The 12,477-nt window shown below is 45.3% G+C and overlaps 1 protein-coding gene across 1 annotated transcript in view; it reads left to right on the top strand.

Moving 5' to 3' along the window:
- Positions 1-12,108, top strand: part of LOC144753065 (alpha-(1,3)-fucosyltransferase 7-like) — an 82,839-nt gene extending 70,731 nt beyond the window's left edge. The window contains exon 2 of the mRNA XM_078640857.1: positions 10,487-12,108. Coding sequence (XP_078496983.1) covers positions 10,606-11,640 — 1,035 coding nt within the window. The 5' untranslated portion in view covers positions 10,487-10,605 and the 3' untranslated portion in view covers positions 11,641-12,108. The remainder of the gene's footprint in view (positions 1-10,486) is intronic.
- Positions 12,109-12,477: the final 369 nt, after the last annotated feature.

The raw sequence follows: 12,477 nt of genomic DNA, 5'->3' as shown, positions 1-12,477 counted from the left end.
CTTGGTTCTTGGTCGCTCTGATACGGATCTGAGTCTGAGTCGTATTCACTTCTGCTCTCTCCTTCAGTTGCGTCTTCTGTCTCACTGCCGTCCTGCCTTCGCTCTTCTTCTGAATCCGTTGCGTTCCCAACTTCTTCCGACACCCCCTCAGCTGCCTCAATCCCTTCTTGCAACTCTTCTTCCACTTCCGGGCTTTCGTCTGGGATGGGAGCTGTTCCTTCTAGAGGTGCTGGAACTCTTCGAGTATGGGAAGCATGGATCCAATTTGGCAGCCCCCCGCACTTCACTGCGGTGTTCGTTATCAAGATTACCTGAAAGGGCCCACGCCAGCGAACATCTAGGCAGTTCTTCCGGACGTGTTTTTTAACCAAGACCCAGTCCCCTGGGTTCAGATCATGACACAGGTTCCTCGATGCTGGAACTTCAGCCGCATGCACCTGAAGGGACACAGAATGGATGGCGTCAGACAGTCCTTTACAATAATCCAAGATCAGATCATCTGTAATATTCAATAGGGCAGTAGTTGGAACTGTAGGAAGTCTCATGGCCCTCCCCATCAGGATCTCGTGGGGAGAAAGACCTGTCCTCCTGTCAGGGGTGCTGCGCATGCTCATGAGCACTAAAGGAAGAGCATCTGGCCAACTCAAAGATGTGGATGCCACTACTTTAGCCAATCTATTCTTCAACGTGCCGTTCACTTGTTCCACAATTCCTGAAGCTTCTGGTCGATAACTACAATGCAGCTTTTGGTCGATATTCAGTGTGGAGCACAACATCTTCACTATTTCGCTGTTAAAATGTTTTCCTCTGTCCGATTCCAAAGAGGCAGGCACCCCGAAGCGCGGTATCAACTCCCTGAGCAACAATTTAGCCACTGTGAGTGTATCGCACCTACGTGTAGGGTACGCTTCAACCCATCTGGAAAATACGCATACAATCACCAACACATACCTAAGGCGATTGACTCTTGGCATTTCGATGAAATCTAATTGCATTCTATTGAAAGGCCCCCCCGACCTCCCAATGTGACTCAGTGTGACTGGTGTTCGTTTGCCTACGTTCAGTTGTTGGCAGGTAACACATCGCTTACATACTGATTCTGCTGCTATTCTAAATTTAGGGCAATACCAAGTTTGCCTAAACACTCTCATCATAGCATCCCTTCCTAGATGTACTGGACCATGTATTTCTCTCGCCATGGGATTAGCTAATTCTTCAGGTAACACAGCTCTCCCATCGGCTGAAACCCAAAAATCCATTTCACTTCGCACACAACCTGCTGTTTCCCATGACCTTTTCTCAGTTTCTGGTGCATTCTCCTGCATTATTCTTAAATCCTCCCAAGTGTCTACAGTTTCTAGCATCATACTTAATTCAGTCTTTTCTTCTGCACCTTCTATTTCCACCTTTGAGAAAGAATAATTTTGTTCCGCACAATAGCGTGCGACTTCATCAGCGTATCTGTTGCCTTGTGACACAAAATCTGTATTCTTAGTATGAGCTACACATTTTACTATTGCGATGTCAACTGGACCTTGCAATGCTTCTAACAACAGCCGCACAAATTCTCCATTTCGAATGGGCGAACCAGAGGAGGTCATGTAACCCCTCTGAGACCACAACTGCCCGAAATCATGAACCACACCGAAACCATATTGGCTGTCCGTGTAGATGGTGACTCTCTTTCCGTTTCCTGCTATGCAGGCACGAGTTAGGGCAATAATTTCTGCTACCTGTGCGGAATGTACTCCTTCCAGGCAAGAGGCTTCCACAACTCCAGTAATGGTACAAACAGCATAAGCTGCTCTCAACCGACCAGTATCGTCTCTTAAACATGAGCCATCAACAAAATAAATTTCATCGGGGTCAGACAATGGCTCATCCACAATATCTGGTCTGGGTTTCGTGCATAGTTCAGTCACATCAAGGCAATCGTGGTCTTCACATCCTTCGCCTTCTATTACAGTAGGTAATGGCATCAAAGTAGCAGGATTCAAGACAGAGCATCTCCTGAGAGTCACGTTCTCTGCGGCAAGAATAACTTGCTCGTAGCGCGTGAGCCTACTATTGGTCAGATGCTGCGTCTTCGTCCTGGTCATTAGCAATTCAACTGAATGTGGTACATACACCACCACTGGATGTCCCATCACAATACTCTCGCTCCTTTCAATGCTGACACCCGTTGCAGCAACGGATTTGAGACATCCGGGCAACGCTGCGGCTACTGGATCTAATGTAGCCGAAAAATATGCAACTGGTCTACGGGCATTTCCGTGGGTCTGTGCCAAGACTGACAAAGCACATCCCTCTCTCTCACAGCAATAGAGTGAAAATGACTTTTCGTAATCTGGCATTCCCAGAGCCGGAGCACGACATAAATCGTCTCTCAGCTGTAAAAACGCCACCAGACATTCTTCATCCCATGGTACCGGATCACTCACCTCCTTGTGCGTCAGTTTCTGTAAGGGCTTTGCTTTCAGTGAGAAGTTAACTATCCACTGTCGGCAGTAACCCACCATTCCTAGGAACATTCTAACTTCTCTCTGTGTTGTAGGCGCATTCATTTTCATTATCGCCTCAATCCTCTCTGGGGACACCTTACGTTTCCCTTTTTCTAACCTGTGCCCTAGATACTGTACTTCTGTCAGACAATACTGCAACTTGCTCGGAGATACCTTATGTCCATTTTCAGCTAAATGGTTCAGTAAGGCAATTGAGTCTGCTTTACAAGCTTCCTCTGTCTCTGACGCAACAAGTAGGTCATCTATGTACTGTACCAGAACCGAGTTCTGTGGCAGTACTAGATTCTCAAGATTCTTCTTCAACAACTGATTAAAGATGGATGGGCTGTCTGTGAATCCTTGGGGGATTCGACACCATGTTAAAACGCGATCTTCCATTTTAAAAGCAAAAAGATACCTGCTCTCTTCATCCAATGGGATTGAAAAGAAAGCCTGGCAGAGATCTATCACTGTGAACCATTCTGCTTGACATGGTATTTGAAACAGTATCACTGATGGATTCGGTACCACGGGACAACAAGAAACAACTATGTTGTTAATCTTTCGTAAATCCTGTACTATCCTGAATTTCCCACTAGGTTTCTGCAAACCCATAATCGGGGAGTTACAAGGACTACCCACGATTTCTTTCAGTATTCCCTGCTGTATCATTGACTCGATCACAGGCTTTATTCCTGCAATCGTTTCCTGTGACAATTTGTATTGAGGCGTTCTTGGAAACTCAACATTTGGTTTTACCAAAATTTTTACCGGCTCTACCCCCTTAATCAATCCTATTTCCTCTCCTGTGAAATCCCATACTTCTGACGCCACTGCATCTCGTAAGTCTTGGGGAAGATCTTCTATTGTCAGAGTAGGATATAGTTCTACACAAGATTTTGAATTGGCCACCTTAAAAGTAGCATCTTCGTCGGTAGTCTGTACCTCCACTCTTTGCGGGGTGCAGTATATGGTGCAGTTCAATTTGCACAACAAATCCCTTCCTAACAGACATACCGGACTTGAGTCACAAACCACAAACTGATGTTCGTTCATGTGGTTTCCAATTTTCACAGACACTGGTTCTGTCAAAGGACTAGTCATTCTTTTATTTGCGACTCCTACCACCTGAATTGTTTCCCCTGACATTGGCAAGTCTGGAACCACCGCTGATCTCAGAGTCGAACAAGTAGCCCCAGTATCCACTAAGAACGTAGTGGGACACCCTGCCACTTCTGCCTCAACAAATGGCCCTCTTTGATCCACTTCTAGGACTGCCCCGAGGGTACAGTCCTCTTCACTGCTCACACGTTGTCCTGTCAATGGATCAATGTAGTAACACTTTTCTTCCTCGATGAAGAGAGGCATCTGCTTAAAGACCTTACTCCCTGTCGCTACCTTCGGTGGCTGTGGGAACTGGGCCCGTGGGGCCGAAGTCCCCCCTTTGGCCACCTTGCCTCCTGGAACTGTCACTTTTGGAGTTGGGACTTCTGGAACCTGCTCTTCTACTTCTAGCTCTCCATCTTCGGGGTTAAAGGGACACTCGCGTCGCCAATGCCCCACCTGATGACACTGATGGCACTTTGTCGTTTTCTTTAAAGTGGCAAAGTCTATCCTAGGTCTCTGCCCTTCCTCATTGTCCTTATTCTGACCGTTTGGTTTTCGTCCCATTCCCTGCTTCTGCTGGCCACCCTTCCCAGCGGACTGCATTTGCACCACCATCAATTTCTCCTTTAGATTCTTGGCTTTAGAATCTATCTCGTCACTGCAGTACCTCGCATAACGTAAAATCTCATCTAGTGGTTTGTTCTGCCAACAGATTAAATGTTGCTGTATCATCAAACAAATATCAGGTCTCAACCCCAAGACAAACTTTGACACAAACTGCCCTATATCTTTGGGATCCATTACATCCAGTCCACTGTATTGCTTGAATGTTTTCAATAACCTTTCATAAAACTCGTGAACTGTCTCCTTGGGTTCCTGCCTTGTTCGGTCTATTTTTACCCAATCTATGTCCTGTGGTGGTACCTTATCTTTCAGCCATGCTATTACCCTTTCATACTTTCGCATGACAATCTCGGACGGTCCATTAGTCCGAGCATCCCTCACTGGTTCAGTATTTGGCCATTCAACACTAGTCTTACAAGGGGTCCACAGATCAGATGGGACCACGATGTCAAACAACGTGTTCAAATCAATCCACAATACCTTCGAAATTTTAACAAACCTCTCTACCTGCTTATACCACTCTACTGGATTGTCCCGCAACTTCGGAAATGAGTTGGTAAATGCAGCTAAGTCTCCTCTACTCCAGGGCACATGTACATAATTTCCATTTGATATTTCTCGCAAAGGGAATGCCTCCATATGCATTACCCTTCCCTCGGGGGTCATCACATTTGTACTTCGTCTAACCGTGCCCTTTTTCGACCACCTTTCTTCCCATTTATCCAGTTCCCTCCACACTCTTATCCCTGATACCAGCTCTCTTATGTGTGTTTTTAATCCAGTAGTTCTCTTCTCATCTAGATCCTGGTCTGCGTACTGTAACCTGTGGTTACTCTGCAATGCCCTTGTCCTAGACAAATCCACGGCATATCTATCTGCCAAATCAGTCAGTTTCTCATGAAACGCTCTAGCTTTCCTAGTAATATCCTTTGCCATGAACAACAACTCATCCTGTTCATACAATTCTATCCTTTCCAAAGGCAATGTTCCATCTATTATCTCATCAACATCTGATTTTAAACTAGTAACATCAAGCCTTTTTGCCTTAATTTCAGCTTTTAAGACACTCAATTTAGCTCCTCCATCCGCATCTCTCCCATCCCAGCTCCGAGATCTACGTTTAGGTATTGGTGAGTTATAGGGAGTCCTCCCCTGTTCCCATCTCTCTAAGTCCCATGCCTTTCCATCTTCTCGGGGTGGGTGGTGAAACACTCCTTCACGCCTCATAGCCTCTCTCTCCCCATCCTGGCTAGTTTCACGGGATGCAGGGCAAGATGTTCCATTACTCCCTCTTTCTTCCTCATGCATCTGTGACCTCCGATCACTCGATGTATGACGTGACCTTTCACTGTTCCCTCTTTGCCAGTGCTGTACATTTTCCCCAGGTGCGTGTGAGTGATGAGTGCACCTAAACCTATCTCTGTACTCTTGCGTTCTTTGGTCTCCCTCTGTTTGCGTGAGGCGAGACACTTCCTCACACTCCATACTCCTCGTATTCTGTTCCTGCTGTTCTCTCTGATTTGTAGGACATGCATCCCCTCTATTCTCGGGACTTCGGCCTTCCCGACCCTGACTGCTTTCGCTGGCCCCACAGTGAGATACAGTCCCATTACCCCTGCTTTCCCACTCTGGTTCCGTTCTTGTCCTGTTACTCGGAGATACTATGGACCCGTCCCATTCCCTCAAATCAGCTCTTAACTCTGAATAGGATCTTGGCCGTGGTCCCCTTAGATCCATTGGTCCTCTCGGACCTCCCTGTTCTGTATTGGGACCGACAGTTGTGTCTAATGGGGTATTCCATGTTACCGATCCTGGCAATTGTTTCCATGCATTTGTCACATTATTCCTCCTTTCCATCTCAATCCTTTCCCTATCCAATTGCCTTTGTTGTTCCCCTCTATCTCTCTCAGGGTTATAGATCGAAACTATGGGTCCTATGGTAACAGGCACCTGAAGAGCGTCTGGTAATCCCACAGACTCAGCCCTTTCGGTGGTTGGCGTTTTCTGCACTACAAACCTTCCCACTACACTCTGTACAGTGTTGTTTGGAGGTGTTTCTCCGCCTTTGATAGGTGTCCATTCCGATATAGGGAGTGGTGTATATCCCTCTATGTCATTCCCATCTTCCCTTGCGAGCCCTCTATCTTCTATCAACCCCACTCTCGGAGGTGGTCTATCCATTAACAATCTGTTTATCAGATTGTCCTCCGACTCGCTTTCCTCGTCTTCTTCCATGAGGTTTCCTCCTCCTCCTGCCACCTCCCTCATCGGATACATTTTTTCCACCTCAATAGCCTGTACCCTCCATCGCTTTGCTTCCTCATCCCATTTGGAATCTCGCACTGCCCTTACCGATCGCGTCAGCCTTTGTTGACGCCTGTTCAAATTTCGGTCGTGTGCAGCCTTAATCCATGCATTAAGAGCCTCAAACTGTGTTGGTCTGGGTGAGGGTTTCAATGAGGACATGGTTGCTTTTAGCCGATGTAACACCTCTAACTTAAACGTCCCGTACCTCGGGAACTGCATTTCCTCATTCCCTTCCGTAAGCTTATTCCAAGCCCCAATCCACAATATGGTATGCAGCCCCACATTCGTTGCCATATAATGAGCTGGCGTACCCTCTGGCGGAGCCTCTTCCCCGTAATAATGTTCACTTCGTTTACGTTTAAAAATCCCTTTCAAACACTTAAAACACTTCATGATTTCTCTTTTCTCTGCGTTTGTTTACTTCCTGATGACACTCCACCAATCTCAGCGCCGTTCTCACTAACTGGCCTATCCGTACGCGACTTTCCTCCGACGTCACTCTAGCCGCCCAACCAGAGCGCGGCTCTAGCTAACGTCACACCAACCGCTCAATCACAGCGCGGCTCTAGCCGACGTCACCCGTCCCCCTTCGCAGCAGTTCCCCTCCTTTCTCAGCTCGTCTCCTCGGTCATGCACGCGTCCCATTCATACTCCGAAAAATGATTACTTCCGTCCAAGCGATCACCTTTCTTTGACTGTACGCCCACAGTCTTTCTGTAATTGTCACCTTAACTTGGCGAAATGTCTTTCCGTTTACTTCCAGACAATCGCCTTCTCCGATAGGTTACTCACACGCAGTAACTTTCGACCAGCGTCCGTTACTCATACACTCACTCTTACACTCCCCCTATCTTGGATCCACGGCGGTCAATGGTACCTCGTGACCTCCGTACTATGGTCGACAACTACCCTGGATGTTCGATACACCCAAAACCACTTAAGCTCTGGCCTGAACTTAAGATTTCACCAGTTCACCCGTTTACCAGGTTACCAGTTTACCAGGTTGCGCGCGCTCACAACCTTCTCTCATTCACACTACAGGCATTCAACTCCGCAAGACATTACAATACAAATACAACACAAAATACCGCAATCTGTTCACGCATGACCCTTGTTATACTCACTCTTCTCCGATACTGCTGCTTTTCTCGCACCGTCTGCACCTTTCGGCACACGATTCTTCCGCTGCTCGTCTCTCGACGTCTCGGGCCTTGGGGTAAACTAACCTCTCTAGATTACCTTCCTCAAGAAGATAACCATCCTCACTCTGCTACCAACTGCTAACGCGGGATTACTGGTTACTAATTATCTTACCAAATCCCAAACTATGTCGACTGAATCGTTGGTACCTGTCGTTGAGTAAAAGGTAATCTCGCAATAAGTCAATCAATTTAAGAACTTACACCACTCTAAATGACCACCGACCAAATTTAAGTTTTAAAGATTTAATATAAAGTCAAAGATAACTGAAGATACAAACTTCTCAAAATGAGATTCAAAAGGTAAATTGGTATCACTATAAACATAAACTTCTTGAATAATCTAAGTCTGAAAAACAAAATAATAAGTACAAGCTCAAAAACCATAAGGGTTGTCAAAATAGATATAAGTTGCAATCTCAAAGTCATTACAGAAAAGAAAATTAAGGTTAGTCTGTCCCTACGCTATACTAAGTGACATCCCTACTTAACAAGATCTTAACCCTCTAGGTGTCAGCCGTGGTGACTTCCTAAGAAGATCACGCACTTCTCTTTGTCTCTTCTCTGATAATGGATCTCTCCTGATCAGCCTATCTGCCTACCCATCCGCTTCCTTAGGCTCCCAAAATCATCTGCTCTACTCTCCTCCCGGGTCTCTTTCCCTAATACCAAATCACATTTCTGATAGGAACGCCCCTTGGGACGCCCCTCACGTGGTATCTCTGTGCGCGGCAAACTCCATGATGGTACTCTTGAAGACCCTCGTTAAAGTTGACCTTGGTTCCCAGGCTTCTTCTCCAATGCGCCGATACCCCCTGAAATTCCTGGAAACTCCTACAGGCCTGCGCAAGGCGCCACTGAACAAAGTCCCTTTCATTCGAGCTGATTAGGACCCTCGCACCTGCATACAGCTCGTCCTGCAGTGGGCCTCAAATTCCAGACTCCACCATATCTTAAGTCGTAAAACACTCTCAAAGCTCTGTGCTGGACACCTCACGACCTCTTCCCTAACGAGCACATGACGATTTAAACGACATGACATTATCTGCTCTGGCCTACTTGATTTACATGCAGCAGGTCCCTGCACTCTTAAAACGTTAACTTGATTTAAACGGCAAACATTCTTAACTAGCATACGTTTCTAAAATAACACATCTATAAAGCATATACTTTTAACCCTAAGTTCAATAGTACATTTGGAAGAACCATGTCAACCTTATCTCACATTATTTTAGCAGCACGTTCAGGTTTGCTGTGAATTGCCCTAAGGCCTACACATTATACTGGATTTCAAAGTTACATTTAATTCGGACATGATTCTTTTAACATGAGAACGTGAGGTTTTCACATATATCCCAACATTTCTACATTAATCTCACACCGTTATAATTATAGTTACTCTACTTAACATTCTATACATTTCGCTACTGAATATAAAACACTCTGTATATTTTCACTCCTAGATATAAAACACTCGTGTGCAAAACATGTTTAAACTAACTACGTGCTTGTAAATATGTCGTACTTATACATTTTTTCAAACTTGTGCTCTCTCAAACTCATAAATGGATAGGGCCATGAGCTCCAATCCTCAGACGACTTGTTGCTTTATGTGCCTGTGGTAAACAAGGTGCGGGCAATCCAAAGCCCTTTTTTATTTAACTAAATTAATATCATTTTAGATTTGGAAAGGCTTTGAAAACCGCCCTTTTCAATTTTAAAGCTATGTGCTATTTACAATCATTGCTTGCCTTTATTGCTTCCGTTCTGATAGTCTTTGATGCCAAGATGCTACACTCACAGCACACAAGCCCAGGGTGCCAGATGTACGACTAAGAAAATTGAGCATCGCAAATTGCGACACTTTTGTGAGTCGCAATTTGAGAGGTGCAATTTCCGATGTACAACAGTATACTTGACACTGTTTGCGATTCACAATGGGGTCGCAAATTGCGAGGCTCATTTATATTAATTAATTTGGGAATGACAGCCCTCCCCAGGATGGTGGCCTGCTGCGCTCAGCAGAACACCATGTCTGGGACTGCTTTTCAATGAAGCAGCTTCTTTTTTTTTTAATGCAGTCCGTTTTCCTTAAAGGAAAGCGTGATGCATTTAAAAAAGAAAAATGAAACCTTTCAGTTTAATTTTTTTAAGGGCAGGGAGTGGTCTCTGGAACCACTACCCACTCTTAAAAAATATTTTCCAACATACTCACAAAGGTGCGAGTTGTTTACCACCTACTTGAAGTAGGTGGTAAACTGCAAGTGTTTTGCGGCTGCAAATGCAGTCGCAAAACACTAGTACATAGCATGTTGACTCGCTATTAGGAAGGGAAGTCGCTTCCTAATAGTGAGAGTCGCAAATGATGTTTTGCGAGTCAGGGACTCTCAAAATAGCATTTGTACATGCTATTGCCCTTGTTTGCGGTTCTCCTGTTTGCGGCCACAAAAAAGGGTCGTACATCTGGTCCAAAGTGTTCTAACATAGGAAAACCACCATCTCGATCTACCCCATCGCAGGTTTGATGGTGGACCTGCCTCCAAAACATTTTTCTCAAGGGGTGGCCTCGTGTAACAAAGTTTGAAGACTACTGCACTAGATCATTGTTTCCTGCCAATAGTTTTTCTGCTGCTAAATGCTTGTTTTTCCTGAAAGCAGCTGCAAAAAGCAATGCCATGGTGTAAAGCTTGTGTTAGTTTCATCATATGATCTGTGTGGTATGTAACTCTCTTTTGTTTTTCATTGCAGAGACAGTGGACTTGAGTTTGAGAAACTGAGAACCCTGAGGATCCAACCACGTAGTTCAAAAGAGGCAGACCAGCTGTGTCGGGCCTCCACTCTATTCACTCATCGAAGGCTGGCAGAGGATGCAATGTCTTCTCCGACGTCACCGCTGCAGGACCCTGGGAGGAATGTTCATGCTTGCCACTGCTCTTTGGAACTTAAAATACTTACTCTACTCCTTAATCATTGACCGGATGCAGCAGTCACCACCACTTACCATTTTGATCTGGTCTTGGCCCTTCCATACACCACAGAACATCAACATGGACACCTGCTCAAACCTTTACAGCGTGAAAAACTGCTGGCTAACAGCTAACCATAGTGACATCAGTCAGGCTGACGTAGTAGTGTTCCACCACAAGGAACTAGTGTCTAGGGGCATGGCCTTGCCTGTGGAGAAGCGGCCCCCAGGGCAACTATGGGTGTGGGCAACACTGGAGTCTCCTTCACACACCCGAAGCCTTGATGCACTGAACGGCACTTTATTCAACTGGACAATGACCTACCGACAGGATTCCGATATCTTTGTGCCCTACGGGTGGCTGGTGCCACAAACATCTCACTCATTAACCATCCCAAACAAGACAGGTTTGGTCTCTTGGGTAATCAGTAACTACAAGAAAAAGCAGGAGAGAGCTGCCTACTACAAGAATTTGTCAGCGCACATCCATGTTGATGTGTATGGCCGAGCAGTCAAGAAACCTCTTTGTTCAGAGTGCCTCCTTCCAACAGTCTCTAAATATAAGTTCTACTTGGCCTTTGAGAACTCCATCCACCAGGACTACATCACTGAGAAGATGTGGACAAATGCCTTTGCTGCCGGAGCTGTACCTGTGGTCTTGGGCCCACCAAGGGCAAATTATGAGCTATTTGTCCCCGATGATGCCTTTATCCACATTGATGACTTTGCATCCCCAGAGGAGCTTGCCAGGTTCTTGAAAACCATGAACTCAAGCAGATACCAGCAGTTCTTTCGCTGGCGGAACAATCACACCGTGAAGACATTTGTTGACTGGAGTGAACGGTTATGTTCCATCTGTGTCAAGTACAACAGCCTACCACGAGGGAACGTGTACCAAGATTTAAGTGGGTGGTTTAGGGGTAAGGATAAGTTCTAATAGATTATTGATTTCAAGATATACATTTAGACCAACAACTGCTGATGGAGTTTGAAGAATAACTCAGAAGCTATCTATAGCACAGCAGATGCAGAAGTACCCTGAAGGATTGTGAGGGACACACTCGATGTTGATTATAGTTGCCTTTTGCTATCCAAACATGGGACACTAGGGCCATTTTCCTTCCTTGCATTGGGGCAAATGGCAACCTTGCCACACCATAGTCTAGACTCAATTATTACTCACCAAAGATCTGTGATCTTTAACTGACTCTCCCTATGAGAAAGAACTATTTCTCTAAAATGGATGCCTCCACTGCCAAGTAACCAGTGCAATAGTCAATAAATCATACCTGTTCTGTGAGGGGAGGCAAGACACAGTAATACATACCTTTAATATTATCCAAACAATAAGCCAACAGCAAATAACTAAACTGTTCCTTGAATTAATTTGTTTGAAATAAAAAATCCACAGGGTAAAAGGTTTTAATCATGTTTTAAAAAAATAATGTCCCGGAATGTTGTTTACAGTTTCTCTTTATATGTTGTCACTGAGCACTTGCCTTATCTAAATGCTTTTTATATTGTTCATCCTTACTCTCCTCTTCAGGAGGTGAAGGATATCTTCCAATGTTGCCAATGGCACTCGAGTACTTCTCTCTCTTGTCAATAATGCATGGGTGATTCCTCTCCTCCTCAGTGCCTAGGTCTGTCTCACCATCCCCATTAGTGTCTCACTCTCTCCTCTTTCCTGAATGTCACCTTTCTATTGGTATCCAGCTCCCTCACTTCCCAGGCCCCTCTCACACTTTTCATTTGGGCCTGAGCTCTTCTCTAT

The sequence above is a fragment of the Lissotriton helveticus genome, chromosome 5_1, assembly GCF_964261635.1.
Source record: "Lissotriton helveticus chromosome 5_1, aLisHel1.1, whole genome shotgun sequence".
NCBI classification, from domain to species: Eukaryota; Metazoa; Chordata; class Amphibia; order Caudata; family Salamandridae; genus Lissotriton; species Lissotriton helveticus.
Note: the sequence above shows the minus strand (reverse complement) of the source record. Positions and strands in the feature narration are given on the sequence as shown.